We start from the raw sequence: 19,743 nt of genomic DNA on the forward strand, positions 1-19,743 counted from the left end.
AGAATACATGCAGGAAAAGGTCAGTACTGCTAGCTTAGTTTAACTAAAACCAGAGAACTGTATATATGAGAGGGAAAGCACTCTTCCAAATTGTTGTTCTCGGATAGTGGCTGTGATTTATGAGATGGCATTTTTCCTTTCATACAGAGTCATGCATTTTTCCTTCCATGTGGATAATTGTTACGTTGCTCTTTGTAGCTAAACTATCTGTAGTATTTTTTTAAATAATCACAATTCAAAGATGGGTTTAGCTAAGTGTTATGCTGTGTTTGGCTCATCTGTGTAGTTTATGTTGCTTAGAGATTTGGCATTTGTTAAGAGTTTGCATGTAAGTAATGTGGGTGTTAAACTGAGAGGAAGGCGGTGATTATTACTGAAGGGACATACTCTAAATTAACTGTTTTCAAGTGTCTAATGCACCTTCTCTGCGTCCATGACATAGCCAATATCTGACAATACCTGCATAAGTTGTCTCCATTCTGCGCTGCATTAAACAGTACAAGACTTCTTTGACTTTTACCAGCAATATCTAGGTTAAAGGTACTTTTTTCTCAAGTTGATTTTTAAATGGAATAAAACGTGTAATACATCAAAAATTATGTACACTTGTACAGAATTATCAGTATAACCAATGCTCTTCTTTTTTTTTTCTTCTTCCACATGTAGTCCTTAAACCCTAAATGGAATGAAGAACTCTTATTTAGAGTAAGTGATTTTATTTATAGCCTTATTACCTGTTGCCTATTATACTGACACATTGGGAAAAACTACTCACTACTCTCATTACTTTAGAACTCTTCCCTAATTCAGAAATAACTCTACAATTAATGTTCTTAAATGTTCTAATTTCTAATGTTCGTTTTCCTTAGAAATACATTTGTTAACGCTGGCACGAATGTTACATTTTCAGTCTTGATGTTGCCTTCTTTATTCTGTAAATATTTAAAAGCATGTGCATGGATTTAGAAGCAGTTTGGGATACTACCAGTTATGGCTTATTGGTCCTAATAGAAATGCATTGCACAGTAGAATGGTAGCAAGGTATAAATTTGCTGTTTAATAGAGACCTCTGTTATTTCTTTCCTCCTGCATAAACATTGAGATTTTGCTGAAGACAAGTGCTGGAATTCAGTATATATGTTAATTATCACTGCACTCCTTTTTCATAGGTTAATCCTCAGAAGCACAGACTCCTTTTTGAAGTATTTGATGAAAACCGTTTGGTAGGTCTTCTTGTGTTTATTTTGCAGTGTATTAAAGACTTGAATGAAAGCAAGCCCATGAGGATTCAATGTGGAAAAAAATCCCACTCCAAACCACCTTAATTTCTATAATGAAACCTAAAGCTAAAGGCAGACCTGATTAGTTAATTTATCTAACATTGCCACACTCCTGAAGCTCTGAAGTTACATTATTACTGTAAACTTCTAATGTGCTTTAACTCATGAAAGTGTCATTCTTTTATAGTGCTGTTCATGTGATAGGACCAAATTCTTTGGTGATATTGCAATCTCTGCATTGGATGTTTATTTTTCCCTACATACAAAGCACTGTTGATATGTGGTGTGAGAAGCTTCTTCAGTGTGTGAGGAGTAGCATGAAAGAAATCATGCATGGATTTTCTTTGGAAAGCTCAAGGAGTGAACAGTGGATTGTAGTCTTGTAGATAGGTGTCACTCTGAATGGCAGGTCACTGGTGAAATAGGGCTAGCTTGTGCTTTTATATCAGTGAAGTCAAAATTCCTCCTCTGACCCAAGCCCTCATTGTGTGTGCAGATGTCTAAATACCTGTATTTGTGTTTCATGGAGTAAGCTTGTGTAGTCATGGCTTCACATTTCACTGAAGTTCCTGATCACTGGAATAAATACCTTTCCCTTCTGCAGGAGTTTGGAACTAATAGGAGGGATTGAGTGCTTTAGCACACCAAACACAGTTTCATTCCAAAGAAAGGATCTCTTTGTGCTTTGTGCTTGGGTAGTGTGTTGGCCATGAAAAACATTATTTTTCCTAAAGCTTTCTGCATGTGTTCAGTAAATCATTGTATCTTTTATCAAGGTGCTGCTCTTCTGAGGTTGGGAAGAGGGAAAACGTGTGTAAATATAAGTACAAATGGCCTAGAATAATGAGATTTAAGAAGAAGGAGGCTTGTCTCTTGGTTATAGGCATTACACAGTCCCCAAACCATTTACTACTTCACTGGTGATTTTACCTGTCGCAAGTATTTCAAATATGGTGTCTCTCTGATTTATTTAAAAGCAGTGTTAAAGGGGATCACGAGCACTTGTGGCCTGCAAGGGAGGTTAAATGTGGTTTTTCAGCTTGCTCAGATTTTCTTCCGGACATAATATGGGCTGCAGCATACATAATATGGCTACTCTGTCCATTGCATGTCTCGTTTGAGCATTGCTGCCACCCCCTGGAAGCCACGAGGCATGATTAGAAAGTAGGATTCTTGATTTTTTGGGGGTAGAAGGCCAAAATATTGTATTTTCCACCGGGGGAACTCCTTCACATTTTTCTATAATCTGGAATATATGTTGCTTGATCTGTTTGCTTATGGAAAGGAACCAATTTAGCATTTTGTTGGTATCAACTAGGAAATTATGCTTTGTTTCCCATGCATGATTATATTTAGAGATCCAAGTATCATGACCTCATCAGTCACTCTATAGTTCTGTAATAAAATCCCTATATTTTTCATTGTTTATATCTCACTTGCTGAATGGAACAGGCAATCTTCCTATTTCTCTTTAGCTTGCTCTCAGAAACAGTGTTTTTATCCCAGATATCTTGGGTGGTTTTAAATAAGACAAATTGGTGCCTTAGCTATGATTGTTATTTAGCATTGACAAATCCCACTTCTATTAATTCATCCTCACATGTCAAAAATCATAGGTGCCTTTCCAAATAGCTATGATCAAAAAGGTATTTAATCTTCTGTTATTTTAGAGTTTTATTTTCAGTGTTCTTTCACCTACCTGTCGTATGACTGTTTAAAGTCTAGATGTGAACAATCTGATAAAATGGAAATATTCTTATATTTGTGTCCACCCAGTAGTTAATTTCCTCTTTACAAAATTTTACCCCAAGTGCTTTTATTCCCTTTTACTTTTAGGCATAAATGGAAGCCAGAAATACCTGCTTGTTTTTAAGAAATGTGTTCTTGAATACCAGACTCAAAACTTTTCTTCAGAGCTTAGCTTAAATTTCGGGTCTTGCTGCTTTGGTTATTATCACCAATAGTCAGAGTTTTGAAATCTTTCTGTCATAGCTTCAAAACTTTACAGACTCACTTGTCTTGGATTTGGTAAAGGAGTGCTAAATCAAGTTTTCTCTTCTGACTTGCAAACCCTTGGTAGAATAAATAAAGGGTTTGTGGAGTCTTTAATTATGATTGTCTTTAAAAAAATACTAGAAAAATGTCAAGAACATTGAGATCACTTAGGAGATAAACCAGTGAAGGGACCACACCTCTTGCTATCTGCCGTGTCACAATTTGAGTATATTGCAAACTAAATGACTAAATCTGTTATTGATACTGAAGAAATCAATGACATTAAACTTAGAATGGTATTGTTTTTTTAAAAAAATACTAACTTTTAGTTTAGTTTTATGCCAACTCTAATTCAGCAACATTGAATTGAACACTTTAAAAGCTGTTTTACGTCACCTGACAAAGCTGTAGTTGGCTTGCAATACCTATACAGGTATAGCTAAGGAAGAGAGACATGTTGAGAAATTTTGCTGGAATTTTAAGGCTTGAATTACCAAATTATGTCAGTTTATTGCTTTGTTAGGATTTCTTTAGTGAAATTGAACAAAATATTTCCGATCATCCCCTGGGGGAGATAGTAATGATTTTACTAAAAGAAACCAGCATCTCTGATGGTTGCACTTTTTGTCACACTGTGTTACAAACTGTTTCACTAATACGTTTGTTCTTGGGGAAAGAAGAAGCTTTAAATGCATTTTTAAACTTTTTGCTCACATATCTTAGGGTCACTTGCTGATGTTTTAGGTTTGTGTTTGGTTTGTTTTATGGGTATTTTTTACTGTATTGCTTGAAGTTCAAATGTAACTTTTTGAAACTGACCAAAAGAATCTTTTATGGTATTTTCCTTTCCTCTTCTCTCCCCATCCCAGCACCCCACCAACATATAACTTTAGAAGAAGTCCTGTTGGTTATAATGAAATAAATGAAGTGTTGTATTTGTTGGCTTTTTATGAATAAGCTAGTATTCATTTATTGCTGCATTCTAATAATGGAATTCAGGTAATGGAGGTTAAGTAAGCCCTGGAGTATAATTAGAAAACAAATTTGTTGCTTGCAAACAAGGTACTGTGCATTTGATTCTTGGCTTTTTTTTGGGAAGGAGGCATAAATGTTAACTTTACTGCCTTCTAGCTTAAAATACAGTAAAGGTTAAATAAATATGAAGCAGAAAAAACTCCTAGTAGTATGACCTATAAAAGTATAAATGGCCTAGTGTTCTCTTCTGTTTGTACTCTTTCAGCAGCTCTAAGTAACTTCATGTTAGTGCAGTAGCATTCAGTGCTGCATTATATATGGCTTATGTATTCAAAAGTACATTCATAGCCAGATGTTGGTGTTTTTCAAAGCAAAACCCACAACAGAAATCCCACTTAACAGCAAGATTCGAGATTGTCTTTTATCAAAAGTCCCACTAGGTGCCAGCAAAGGACCTCTATGGATTATATGAGCCACTGAAGCATTTTGTAAGAATTCTCAATCCCTTTACTCTTGGAAGAATTGACAGTATATTAACTTTTTGACATGCTCATAATTTTATTTTAAAAATTAAAATTAAAAAAATAACAACTGGTTATGTATGTATGAGGTGGTTTGTATATAATTGTACAGAAATCTTTCCTGTAATTCTGTTTGGTAATGCTTTTTATCTCTGTGCATACGTGGTTCAGTGTTCTAAAGTTTGTGCAGTTGGGCACATATCTGCAAATCACATTGAACTGTAATGAATGTGTCCTTACTCTGGGCTTCCAGCAAACAAGATGAGGTAGTTTAATTTGTAAGAATAATTTTGTTTCTTTCTACCTTTAACAGCTGCAGTTAGAAAAGGTCAAACTAGAAATAAAAACAAATGCCAAATTATTAACCAGAAAAACTTTTTTTGGCTCCTATTCAGTTGCACCTCATTTAAAATGATGAATTAGTAAACACAGAGGGGTTCTACTATGTGCAAATCTTCAGAAAGTGTGATTACTTAGCAGCATGTGGATTGCAAGATAATGCCAGATTTCTTTCAAGTTTTATTTAAATAATGCAGAAAAACATTTTCTTAAGGGAGAGGAGGCTTATTTCACTAGTTTCTGCATAATTCAGACCTCAGCAGTTTGCTAGCATGGTTACTATTTGGAAATTCAATCCTGGACTTGATACTCAATTATATGGGACTTCATTCCTACCAACTTCCTGTAATTCTAAACCTATGGGTAAAAATATTAGTAGTCATACGCCGCTGAGGAAAGTGCGGACACATTGACTCAGCTCGTGCAGCCGCAGCAGGCGTTGCTGTTTGGAACTTGGAAGTTCTGGAAACCTATTATAGTATTCATTTATGCAAATTCCAGAAGGTATAATTGAAACAAAGTCAGTAGTGTTTGTCGCAGCTGAGGTCCTTGGAACATAAGTGCTTTCTAAATGAAGGCTGACTGCAAGCAATCAACGACGGTCTAGAAACTACAGTTCAAGGGACGGCTGACTTATTTCAAGAGGTACTTTCTTTTAAAATGCTAGTATTTTGTAGAAATTAGGAAAAAGACTGCAACTTTTATGGGCTTTTACTGTTGCAGTGTACCAGCTCTGGGTTCTGCGTAGCTGCCTGTAGCCTTTCTGCTGAAGGGTTTTTGTGGTTTCATTTGCTAACATGCATGGAAATGAGAACAAATGGCACGACGGTTAAGATTGCATTTTGCTACTCAAAGAAGTAACACAGATCCATTATCAGAAACCTCTGAAGATTTTTTGGATAGTAATAATTGTCTGTACTTCAGAAAATCGCAGAGTTGTGCACCTAGCGTTACACAAGTGAAACTAACTCCTAGACAAGCTGCTTATGCACCTGTAGCACAACAAGTAATTAATCAAGAGAAAAGCACAACTACTTCTTCACTGCAAATAAAGAAGAGCAGTTCACTGCACATTTCCTTGCAGTCTAGGAAGCAGAGTGGATGTTCTCAGTTTGGTGATGCCGTGGCTGCTGGTGAAGACCCTTCATTCATTGGTGCTGGTAGCGAAGGGAGCTGTGGCACTGGAGCTGTGGCTGATCATCGATCTAATGACAGCCTTCTGAGCAGTGCTGCTCTGGGCAGAGGCAGCCTCAACAGCATTGCAGCAAGTGACAGTGGCTCGTTCAGCAGTGCTGGCAGTGACTACGGGTCATGTACAAGTACCACAAGTGATGGAGGCTCATACAGTAACAGTGTAATCAGTGACAGCGGCAGTGGCACGCTTTGGACAAGTGACAGTACTTTCTGTAGTAGTGTTGCACATGGTGACTCTTCATATAGAATCACTGCAAGCAAATGTAATCCTTCTAGGAGCAACTCATCTCAGGAAACACTGTGTAGAAGTAATACTACTTTTGACCAAGATGCTTTGTCAGTGAGGAAGAAAACTAAAATTCCTTTGCGACGTTGTTCATCACTGGTTATTTTTCCTAGGAGTCCTTCCAGTACTCCTCCAGCTTCTCCAGTAAGCTCCAGTCAGCTACCACACAGAGGCACCTATCAAACATCTCATAAATTGATTATTTCTCCTAGTGAGCTGTCAGCAAAAGAAGATCAGACCATTTCCAAGGGATTCCTTTCAACAGCAGTCAATGGACTTAGACTGTCTAAAACAATTTGCTCTTCTGGTGAGGTCAGAGACATCCGACCACTTCATTTGAATGCATCATTACAGGACAAAAGTCAAATTTTGAATGGTCCTCAGCAGGCAAATGGTGAAGAAGTACCTGATGGCTTCTCACGCGTTTCAGTTCATCTCACACAAAGAGTATTTGGATCAAGCAGTGAAATAGTTAATGGCTCTTGCAGTCCAGAGTTAAATCTGAACTCTGGTATAAAATACCCTCATTTAAAACTGGAACGTAGCACATCTGCGTGTCTGCCCTCAAAAACAGATTCAGAATATCAGATTAACACAAATGAGCTAGGAAGACCAAATGCACAGATGAGCAAAACTCATCATATCTTACAAAGAAGTGTTTCCTTGGAGGGATCACGTCAAAAAGTTTCTTGCTGCTTATCCAGCCTGAAATACAAGTGTCATAGTGCAAGGACGTCTCAGTTGCACATACAGTTCAAAGCTGGGAATGAAGGAAGAACAACGGGTGTTAGGAAAAGATATGGAACCTCTAGAAGGGAAATGTCTAGCACTTTGTGGAGGCCCCATAAGGTGAGTGTTGTGGTTTATAAAAAAAATGTGATGGTATTTTACAGTTGAAATTTATCTGGAAAGTAATAAAAGTTTGCAGCCAAGACTTAAGCGCAGTGATTTCAGAGTTTCCTAATGGTGTCAAATTGCCACCATTAGGAAGTTAATTTTTTAATTAGCTGTACCATTTGGGTTTTAGATTAGTTTCTTAGAATATGGTACATACAGTAGCACAGGTGAATAGGTGTTACTGTGAAATATGTGTATTTAATAGATTTCAAACAATAGTTTGCTGTTTACATTAACCCGGAGGGGTTTTCTTGTCTAGTTATTGAGACATGGGAATCATTTAAACTTCAGACTAAATGCAGTTATAAACACCTAACTTTTCAGTAAATAATAGTAGTTACTGAAGTTGTTTGCTTATAAAATGGGTAAAAATGAGTAATCTTTTAGTTTTATTTCAGATAGGCTTTATTTTACAGAACAGTTTTGTTGTATGCAGAATTAAAGATAAGTCATATTTGAGCAGAGAAACTGTAAATACCATTTGTTTCTGTATACACCCTGAACCACAGGAATTTTCAGTTTCCTCTTGCTCTTTTTTTTTCCCTCCTTCCAACTACTATTTCAGCCTGAGCAGTGCAGAGTAACTTAATACCTCTCCCAACAACATTGCTGTTCAAATTATAGTACTTGAGTCTAGAAGGCTTATATTAAGGCTTATAATATATTATATTTAATATATGTTTTTTGTAGTGAAATTAATGTCCAGCTAAACTGCAGAGGTGTCTACTCTTATTAACTCTTAAGGCAGTTAGTAAAGCATAGGCCATGTGAAAGGTGAATTTTGAGCCTTGTTTAAATAACATTGTGAGGACTTAAATTATCTGACTATTTTTAGTTGAGTGCTGATACAAGTGCAACAATTGATGGTTACTAAAATTGTTTTAAGAACTCATTCTCATTGATTTGACACTATTGCCATATAATTAACATGCTTGTTTAAGTGAAGGGCTTTTTGCCAAAGACCTTATAATTATGACAATCCCTTTCTAAATTAGTAAGACAGTTACCTTGGAGGTGTTAGCCTGGAATTTTTCTGTCTTTTGTTGCCCTTAGAGTAGTGCCTGATGATTCTACACTTTCTGACTTCCTTAGTGCTTTTTGGTTAGAGTTTAAAGAAAAATGCTCTTTCCTTCTTGGGAAACTGTGGTTTATGCTTAAACTTCTTCATAAAACTCACTGTGGATCACAGATAAACACTATATATGTTGTTTGGTGATTCTTCCCAGAATCACACTGTGAAGTGAGGGATAAAATCCACAGTAAGCACAAACAGATTGGATTCAGACTAATTAAAATGTGTCAGTTATTTTGAAAATATGCTAGCTAACATTTCCAGAAAACCTCCTAGGACACTGGACTGGTAATAGTTTGTTTTGGTTCCCAGGAGCAGTATTTACAATGGATTGACATAAACACCAGGTATAGGAGCCTTTCAGTCCTCAAATGGCTCTTTTCAGTTTTTAAGTGAAACCAGTAAATAGGTAAATATTCTCTAAAACATCAAAAAATTTAAAAGCTTCCCCCACTGAACCAAGGAAAAAACATAGTTGACTTCACAGAAGTTCAGCAATTCACTGGAATAAAATGGATAAATACCATTGTATTTGTTATTAGTCTTTATCACCAATACCAAAATAACAGATTCTATGGCAATCATTTAATTACACAGTCCAGTTAATTATCATGGTGTATTGTGACTCATTTAAAAATAAACAACTCCCAAAATATTTCTCTTGACTCCAGTTAGTCTGGCCTAGTATATTGATATGCTGAGTCTGGGTTCAAATTTAACAAGTTGATACTGGAGTAGCATTTAGTAATGTCAGCTATCTGTACAGGGCAGCCATGAAATCAAATCAGTGCTGTGGTCAGACTCCAGAGGCTGAAGCAGCAAAAGGTCTGTGCATTCTTTTCTTCCATGCCTTGCTACCAGCCTTCAGCCACCTCAGATCACATTTCCTGCTTTCCATAATCAACAGCTTGTTAAAGGCTGGCTTTAAAAAAAAAATCAACAGAATTTCTATGACAACTGGCCTTGGATTATTTTTAATTAAGTTACAAAATGGGGAATGGTGCTGGCCAGTGTGCCACTGCTGGTTCTTACTGGAAACATACTGAATAGGTTCTATAGTAGGTATTGGAATTTCATTTATGTGAAGCAGGAGGAAGAGATAAGTCCATGGTTACAGCACTGAAGGTTGTCCTTGACTATGGATTTCCGCTTTAATGTTTTGGGTTTTTTCTTTATGTTGGTGTTGGGGTTTTTTTCAGTGCATCTCTCTGCTTAGGGCAGAAATAAATCTGCATCTAAAGCTTTTTGACATCACAGGTGTGGATTGGGAGGGTGGGTGTGAGTAAGGGAACAGGTTACTTGTCATCATACATACATAAACTCCAAGAGCTATAGAGAAAGGCAGAAACAGTGAAAAATTCCAGTTTTTGTAGAACATAAACAAATTTCTAAAGAAATAAAAGTTCTGTTAATCTCGTCCACAAGAATAATACTATGTTGACATTAGCTGTTCCTTCCCCATCAGTATCACTCTCTATTGGATAATGTGAATATTGTAAATGCACTTGCAAATATGTTTTAGCAGCTTGCATACCTTTAAAATAATTTCTTATACAATTGAGGGAATCAATTATGTTATAGGCCTTTTGTTTACAAGTAGTTTTGCTCAAGTTTTTGTCTCTAGTTATTGAAAAGACATGTTTTGAAGCAAAACAAACAAACCCAAAAATTACCAAAAAAACCCTCAAACTTGAAAGAAGTTGTAAAATAACCAAACTGTTTTTCTACTGTCAGATTAATGTAAGGGAAACCTTTTAGTTGGAGCTCTTGAGCTTTTTTCACCAAATTCTGGAACTTTGCCTTCATAAAAGATGCTACTTGAATCTTGCTGTGCTAAATTTAAATTTAGTAAAACAGTAATTTAAGGGGGCTGTGTGTGAGGATTTCTCTCTTGAATAACTTTCCAGCTGATCTGAATGTGCTGAGGGGACCAGAACCTGCATCTGGAATATTGTGATTCCCTTGATAAATGCTGCACCACGAGTTAGTGCTGAATAGTCTGAGGTTGTCTTCCCTCCTGCATTCTCCTCAGGCATAGAGCTTCTGTTGTAGCATAACTCCCTCTCAGGAAATAGTGATCCAGCCAAGGAGAAGCACTAAGAGAAGGGAAGGACAGCTGTGGCTTAGCTCCAGCTTTGCACATGGACCAAAGGGCTGCATGTGTATCAGTGTCCCATGTGTGTGCAAGGAAGTGAGGTGGAAAAGGAGCAGCAAAAGCAGAAGATTATGGAGCCAATACCAGGCAAAGCATAAACTGGCATTGCTTGATGCTGCTGTGCTATGGTATCCTCATAATCTACCCATTTTCATTCAGTATTGCGTATCTTGAGGGATCCCCTTACAGGACCTGTGGTGTGCTGCTGTGTCATGGTCTGTCCATCCAGAGAGAGCTGGGGTTGGGAGGAAGGTGGTGTCTTTCTGAGGAATCCTGGGGGTGATCTCATTAGACTTAAATCACATAAGAGTATGTGTTGTGTCTCAGACAAATTTTAGAAGCTGAAGTATACATTAGTACATTGAAGGGAAGACAGTGGAAAATGTGTTAATCATAATTATGAACAATTTATAATTAGTTGTAGGTAACTTCCTGCTTCTATGCTTCAAGTGGCAATGACCTGTAGTGCTTTAATAGTTGGTACTAATTTCCTGTTTCTCATGTTGCTTAAATGGAGAGTTCTGTTACACCTTCTTTTCTACCTTTCTTCACCGTTTAGCTTTTGATTAGCAGTGCTTCTTCAGGGGAAGAAAAAGATGGCACACAAAGGATTGGATAGATCTTACAGCCTGGCTATGAATGGTTGCTATGTGGATGCATTAGCAAAGGAAGTGATCAAACAGTATTATTTGGTAACAATGTGATCCCTAAAGTTTTTCAGGTTTTGCAGGTTTTATTTGGCAACTGTGAGCCATATATAACTTCCAGGATATCATCATACTGTAAGGCAGCAGGTACTTGAATATACCAATATATGAAAGCTCTAGCACTTTGTAGTCCTCAGCAAACATTACATCTACATATTAAGGAGGAGTTTTATTTGATTGTGTTCTGTGGAGATTGATTAGACTAATTCTGTTTATAGTCTGCAGCTGAACTGAATTTGGGCAGGTTTCTCATGCCAGAAAAAAATGGGGAAACTAGAACTGCAAAACCATGCAGAGCAGGCCTCCTGACACAGCTTATGTAAATATGTAATTATCCATCCTTCAGGGTGATTCATGTCCTTTTAATCTGCCATGAGAGAGGGGGAAGCATTGATGCTGTGGCTTCTTTAATGTTGCCACAAGCTATAGTTATTCTGTTTTTTAAAACGTGGTGTACCTACAAGAATGTGTTAAAGTAAAACTTGTTCACAGGACAAGCTAGAGACATTCTTCCTTTACTCCTGACTGAATAACTTGCAGGCTTTCAGATATGAGATCATGATCATTGCTTTAATTTTTTTTTTTTTTTTTTTCCCAAATAGACAATTTGGAAATCAGTGCTGAAAAATGCCAAGTATTGCACACATGAAAAGCAGCTAATGATGCATGCTTGGTGATGGCCTCCTATACTGGTCAGGAAATGGTTTGTGTCATGGGGAAAGACTTGCTTAAAGTGTCAGCTCAGATCTTCATGGCCGGCAAAGAAAACCTTAGGATTTATTAGGGAAGAAGTAAGTCAATAAAATTAAAACCATCATTGTGGAATTTTACAAATCCACATAGGTGCATGGCATGTATGTTTCTGGTTGTCCTTTTTCAGGAAGCATGGATAACAGAACTAAAAAAAGCAGTGTTGCAAGGTTGGGGTGAGTTTCATGTGAGGAGAAACAGTAAGTAGGCCAGGGGCTTTTCAGCTTTGGGGAAAAAAGGTGGTATAGACAGAGTTTATAAAACGGTACTTTAGGGGAGGAATTTTTCCATTCCACTTCTAAAAAAAGGTTTTCTTTAATGTGTTGCTGAGCAAATTGTCTCAAGATTTGCTTATCAAAAGTAGAAATTGATTTTAAGAAGCTAAGTTGAAGAAAGGTCCGTCAAAGGGTATTACATTTTCAATATGTATTTTAATGTTGGGATCAAGAGGTCCATGACCACTTATTCATTAGAAACAGGAGGTTGTATCAAGGGAAGTATTGTTCTTAATTGCTATTATTGTTATTATTACTTAAGCATCTGCTCTTGGCCATTACATGGAAAGGATACAAGGGTAGGCAGAGTGTTAATCTGACCCCCAGGCTCTCTGGTGCCTGCTCAGCCCTTGCAGCCACAGAGGATCAAGTGGTAGAAATGCTCTCCCCTCACCCTTGGCAGAGAGTGCTCTTCTGTGTTCTAACATGTGTTTTCTCATCTTCCAGAAGTGGATGAATTTCACAGATTAAGCAAGTAAGCAAAACTGAGTGGCCTTTTCACTCAAGTCATTTGCTTATGACTGACTTTCACCCTTGTCTGAAGGGTACTGCCCTGCATTTCTGTTAAGTGTCTCTGTTTCAAGTGTACTTTTTTCCTTATTCCCTGTGACAAACAGAACATGCTGATTTGGGAATGCAGCCAGCAAAATATTTGTAGCTCATTGCAGTGTTAGTTTATGGATCTGTAATCATCTCTGTTTCAAGTGACTGCATCATTCTTTTTTTCTGTCATGATAGTTTACAATAAACTGAAAAGTCTACAGATAGATGCAATTATTGTTTGAGACCTTGGGCTGCTTTCAGCTGTATCAACTGTAACATAAGCAAACAGAATTTAAGAAGGACATCAGCAAGTTCCTGGCTGAAATTGCATACAAACTTGAATTGGAGTCATTGAAGTTAGGGCATATTAAAATGCAAATGAGAGACTCCAGCTACTCAGTAACAGCAATGTGGTAAGAAACACAGAACTGGAGTCTTTCAGACCTAGATGATTTCTCTGGCAATCAGTGATTTTCCTAGCATAAGGGAGACAGCCTGCTCTCTAACATGAAAGTACAAGGGCTTTTTGAAGGAAAAGGAATTCCAGTATTTATTATGAACATTACTTATTTTTCAGTAGAGGTTCTACATTAGCCAGTTACTCTACTAATAATTGTTTCTATTAAGTTTGCTTTGGGACAAATATTTAGCTTATTAATGAGAGATCTAAAGTGGTTAATATCTGGCAAATTGTAGGCTAATAAAACCATGTCTGAGATGGGAAGTGTAATATCATTTTGGCAGTGTCATTGAGCTTGTCTGAAATAAATTGTAATACTGTTTTGTTGGAAAAGTAATTGTGGTTGGATTGTTTGTGTTGGGTCACCTTTCGTCATTAGATTAGAGGTTGAGGCATCCAAGGTCAGTTCATGCAGACTGATTTTGGACAGGTGGGGTTTATAGCTTGAGCATAGCAGACCTTAAGACAAACCCAACCAGCGAGTTCTGCTCCAGCCAGGTGCTGTGTCTGCCTTTGCACCTGGCAGCAGGAGGTCTGGGCTTGGGGCTGGGAGAGGTCGAGAGGTGGGGCTTGAGACTCCTGTTCAGCAGTGGCTGAGGACTAAAGCTGAGTGTGGAAGAGCAGGCAAAGCTGTGCTGTGGCTGGCAGTGGCCACTAGCTGCTGGTGCAAAGGCACTGGGCACTCCTGAGTTAGTGTTGATGCTGCCTTTGTACCAACGGTGGACTTAATGCTTTTGGAAACTGCTGGGCTGCCTTTGGAGCAGGGTGAGGCCATGCAGCCTGCACCCAGCCCTGTTCCAGGATCGTTCTCTAAGAAGTTGCCAGGTCCCTGTACAGCCCTGGCCAACTGATTTAATTTAGGGCTGAAAAGCACCTTCCAGGTTCAACCTGACTTTATGCCTCTGTGTGATCCTAAACTGGATCAAGTGAACTTCAGGGCAAGTTTTCCTCTGAAAAGCAAAAAGTTGATTAACTGTGTCAAGTCCTTCAGCTGAATGTGTTAATTAGCCACTGTGCTAAACATGTGCAATATCTGGTTTAAGTGTTCTTACTTCTGGGAGCAAATCACACATGCAGTTCTGACATTTGATGAAGTTTTATATTTCTGTGTTTTAAACTTAATAGTGTTAAATGGGAAAGGTAAAAGTGTGCCTGGAATTGTTACTGTGAAAGTTTGTTTTTCAAACTTTCTTTGAAGTCTTAAGATTTGGCCAGAATGCTTTCTCAAATAGATGCAAGAGTTCTATGTTTTTATACTATTATGAAGATAACTGACTTGGAAGTCAAGAATGACTCGTTGAAATAGTACCTAATTAAATATTTGGTACTGTTTTCTAAATCTTTTGTGGTGAATATTGGCAGATTTAAGACAGGAGGACAAGTCTGGATTGGCTTTTGACTTTTCTTAAAATGTAATATATTTGCTTTTTATATGGTAGTTTGTTTGGCACATGCATACATCAAACAAAGGAACTCGAAGTCCTGATGAATAAAATCAATGCATTAATAGCTTTTGACATGTTCTTTGTTTATGTTGTTCTGAAGTGTGCTTTGGTTATATTAGACAACTTGCCTTCCTGTGAACTGTATACAAAAAAAAAAAAGCTATCTTAAATTGCACTGTTAATGAACTTTTAAGGACAAGTTCTCAAAGCAGGACACATTGAGTGGACTAATACATGAATGTTGTAAAAGTACCATAAACTAAACATGAACTCCTAAGGAAGCAGTAAGATTTTGGTGCCGTATAAAATGTGTAAGCTATAAATGGAGAAACAAAAGATGATTTCTCTCTGGTCTTTAGATAAGTAGCAGTCTGAAAATATCTTTGGAAGTGAGAGAGATTTAGTGAAATAACTTCAGTGTCATTTCTGAATGCTGTCTGTTAAGCAGATGGTAAAACTGCTGAGGCATGTTGTGCTGACACCTTGCTGTTGAAACTGCCAGCAGGGCTGAAGGTCCTGCAGAAACACATGTTGTGTAATAACCCTTGATCTAACAGTATGTATTCTCCCTATTTTGAAAATGCTGATAGGGTCTTGTATCTGTCATAGATGCCAACTCTAAAGAAATGCCTACATTGCCTACGTGTCATTTAAAAAACAAAATCTCCTCACAATCCACAGGTTCCCCCTTAAAAATACAGGAGACTGGGACTGTAATGAATTCCATGCAACCAAGTATTTATTGCATTGCAAGACAGGGAAAACATTACTTGTGGAATCTGTGAATTTGGTGCAATCTTAATATCATAATTGAATCTTGTTTTTTTGAAACTGTTACTTTTCCATGATGAATAGCATATGCTGGCAGTATTTTATGGAAGAAAAAAGAACTCACTTTTTTCAATTTAGAGTTTGAGGGAACAAAATAATACACTCAGCACAGCATGAAAAGAAAAATACTTGAATTTGCTAGTGTAGCTCAGGAAAGTTTTTTTCATTCTCATCAAGCTTGCAACTAATGTTGATGTTTGGGTGTTTAAGCAAGAAGAATGTTGAATTTATAAGGCATCTATTGAGCTCATGTTTTCTTAAACAGCAATAGTCCAGATTGCTGTTTGTTTTTGCAATTTGAATTGATACTTATGTTCCCTCCAATGAAAGCTGTATGCTTTCTTGTTTTGCCATACAGCTGTGAATTTCTGTGCAAAGACCAACCTGTGCACAACTAGCTGCCAGTTTCTTCAGAAAAAGACTGAAATATGCTTGGATTCTATAATGCACTAATACCACCAAACATTTGTCACAAAAATTGGTGGAGAAAATACTTGTTATTTCAACACCCTGGTCTTATACAAGAACTGTTTCAAAAGGCTGTGTGAGGAATCCAGCAATTAAGAAAGATACTAAATTTAATGACCCATTTTCAAACCTGATAAATTTTGGATTATGTTGTCAGGTGAGTGTGTCTGTTTAAAATCTACTGCGATTTCTAATGGGAATTGCAGGAAAAAAAAGTCCAAAATCTAAAACTTACTAAGCATATATTCATAAAATAGATGAAAATGAGTTTTGAAAATAATTACTGTATTTTAGTGCTTTTTCTTGAATGCTTTGGCATTGCACTGGAGTTCTTCAAATGAATTGTGTACAGCTGCTGTCTGTCTTCACCTGTTTTTAATAACTCTCTATAGACTAAACCAGTGAATCAGTAAAATACAAGACCTCTCTGTTAGTGCAGTATATATCATTAATTGAGGTTGATGCCAAGCAGAAAGTTTGCATTCTCTGGCTGTTAAGAAGTTAGAAGTTGACAAGAACAACTGACCCACTTGTGTGTGTTGCCTGCTCTGATGAAACAGAGATCCAAACAGTTTCAGCTCCAGTGGCATTTAGTTGTTCATGTGTGCAATGTCTGTTGGAAGCTGCTTTTGCACCTCTTGGCAGGCAGTTAGTCAGCTTGTCATAGTGGGGCACATCACTGGAGGTCATTCCTGCTAGCTGATTTATGTGTTAGTTGTTTAGAGGTCGACAAAAATCTCCACTCAGGGTTTTGCTTTCTAGCTGGAGGAGAAAGTACTGCTGAAGAGTTGGTTATCGACGCTAGCTCTGCTAAAAATAGCAGGAGAGACAGCAGAATAATAAAGTGAATAACAGGAGCCCATACTCAAATTATACTGGTAACAAACACAATGTTCTGAGGGTTTCTAAAATAGAGCAAACTTTTGTCCCACATTCCAATAATTTATTTGGAAGGCATGTTCCACTTCAGGATTGCCAAGAACTTTACAAATACTAAGCCTTTTAACATGTCTGAAGTATGTGCTATGCCATTTTAAAAAGAACCTCATAGGCAAAAATGATAACCTATTTTTTTTCCAGAATCCTGTGGTCTATAACAGAACAGAAAGTTTTCTTTCAGTAGTTCAGGGAAGCTTCCTCAGGTATGAAACCTGTTGTAGCTTTCTATCTCAAATGAGTTCGTGGACTAAAAAGGTGGATGCTTTGTATATATTTTCATTTTTGTTCCCTTCAGATCTGAACATGATACCCATACTGCAAACTGAATTTGAAGTGACATATCTCCAGATTTCTAGCATTTTATCACCTGTGACAATCTACTTGTACTTTCTGCAGGTGTGAAAAATAGAGGCCCATTTTAGACACTGATTCTCCAAATACATATATGATTTAAAAGTTAAATGGATAAACTTAGGACAACAGAGCTAAGGGAAAAAGGTACCAGAATTACGAAGGCAAAAAACCCACTTCCAGAAATACCTATGCTTTAATGTCAGAGGGACCAAAAGATGGATAGAATTGGACTGGAGTTTTAATGCTGTAAAACATTTGAATTGAAAATTAAAGTAAGTTTTCCAGAAGAAAATTGAAACACATGGTTTTGCCTGAGGTGAAGGAAATAGATGTCAGCAAGCTCCAGAGCCTTGTGGTGAAAAGTTTTATGGACAGACATTAAAGTTCTGGAGTGATTACTTTGAATATATGCAGCAACAGATGTAGGAAAGAATAGGCACTGAATCTTTTGTTAGCTGGAGAAATCAGGAAGCCTAGAATTTCAGAGGTTGCACAAGCCACAGAGTTGAAGACTTTTACAGCTCCTTACTCAGTCTGTGCAAAGAAGTGTAGTCTTATTGTAGTGTAAGGTTTTTGGGTTTTTTTAAACCATAAGCTTATACATACCTTCAAAAAATTCCATGCTGACTTGAATTTATTGCACAGGCACTGATACGTCTTCATGTTAAATGACCCTTAGAATACATTTTCCTGCTTTTGTGGAGGTTCACAAAGGTTTTCAAATCACAAGTCAATTTGAAGCAACTTGGCACATGTTCTAGTAATCCAGCAGGAAGTGAAGTACTGCTGGTGGTGATTATTGGTGAATAATGAATGCAATTACCTATGTCAATTACTGAAATTTTAATTTCTTCAGCAAGCAAGAATCCATGATGAAAAGTCAAGCATGCAGCATTACTGTGTATTGTCAGTCCCTGCCCTGGTCTGACAGCTGCTGTGTTCATAGTCTGGTCCCAGTTGGACAGTCCAGACGCCCAAGTCAGGGTAAAATCTTTTGGATGGTCATTGTTAGAACTAAACTCTGCAATGTGTGTAGACAGAAGGTATTTTTTTATAGTTCTTACAGATTATCGTGCCAAGCTTGGGACCACTGGAATTGCTGGAACTTCCAAAGCACTTACCACAGATTACACTTACTTTTGCTTCTTATTTTTAACAGTAGCTGTATGATTTGGAAAATAAGAAATGCTTATACATGCCTGTTTTAAACAACTGTCTAGGTTTATGGAAGTTGTCAGGTGTTCTTAGGAGGGGAGGGTCCTTTAGGACAGTGTTTCTACTGGGGATGCTGACAGTCTCAATCCTGATGCTGAGCAACTCTCCTGTTGGTTGTCATTAGTCTGTATAATTTAGTAAACAGTCTAAATCTCCACGCAGCTCCCTCATTTTGTTTTGAGGAAGGCAGAATGTCCAAGGCTCTGAGTGTTGGGTCAATCAGAACTTGTTCTGTACAGGACAAGTTATTGCCTATAATTCAAAAATGCCTTCAGGTTCTAAGAAAGCATTGCTATGCTATCAGGGTGTGGGGGATAATGTTTCGAAAACAATTGGCAGCTTTCAACTTGCTGTGGTGTTTGTTTTTGTTTTCTGTAGACTCGAGATGATTTTCTTGGACAAGTGGATATTCCTCTTTATCAGTTACCGGTTTGTATTTTGTGTTTGTTTTTAAGACTCTGAAAGGGAAAAAATATTTCTGTATGCACTCTATTAGTCATCTGAGGAAGTTAACAATACTGAGAATAAAATGATTAAACTCTCTGGCTCTGTGGGTTCTTGGTTTTCTTTTGTAGATCTGTTTGGGATTTTTCAGTGCTGATACATATAAAACAATGTAGGCTTCCTTGTTTTTCAATACTGGGATGCTTTAGCTTTTCCATAGTTTTACAGTCTTAAAGATAAGAAGATATTGTAATTATTGTCATGTCTTAAAATATTTCTTTGAAGTCTGTAAATTTATTTTTACTGTTCTTTATTCACATAGATACAAAAAAGCGAGTAAGTGGGAAATAGAGCTAGTGTTGCTTTGATCAGTTTTTTTTGTTTCTTGTATTCCTTTAGCAAAGCAGATAATTAGTTTTAAATATTACCAAGAACGTTGAAAAAAAATAAGTGTTTTCATTTCCTTCTGAAGTCTCAAAACATTAGCAGATACCAACAGATTTATCAGAAACTGTCTCAAAAACAGGGTAGCAACCATGGACAAACCCTTTCCAAGAGCAGGTGTTTCATTCTGTAATGTGCATAGACCCTGAGAGGT

General features: G+C 37.2%; 1 protein-coding gene across 4 annotated transcripts in view; it reads left to right on the plus strand.

Moving 5' to 3' along the window:
* The first annotated feature begins 5,927 nt into the window (after positions 1-5,927).
* The window catches only part of NEDD4 (NEDD4 E3 ubiquitin protein ligase), a 31,673-nt gene continuing 17,857 nt past the window's right edge, over positions 5,928-19,743 (plus strand). For 2 of the 4 annotated variants that reach the window (XM_062501782.1, XM_062501784.1), the window contains exons 1-2: positions 5,928-7,439; positions 19,080-19,130. In XM_062501782.1, the coding sequence (XP_062357766.1) occupies positions 5,928-7,439; positions 19,080-19,130 (1,563 nt within the window). The remainder of the gene's footprint in view (positions 7,440-19,079; positions 19,131-19,743) is intronic. The other 2 variants (XM_062501783.1, XM_062501785.1) reach the window with 1 other exon arrangement.

Source organism: Cinclus cinclus, chromosome 13 (assembly GCF_963662255.1).
Source record: "Cinclus cinclus chromosome 13, bCinCin1.1, whole genome shotgun sequence".
NCBI lineage: Eukaryota > Metazoa > Chordata > Aves > Passeriformes > Cinclidae > Cinclus > Cinclus cinclus.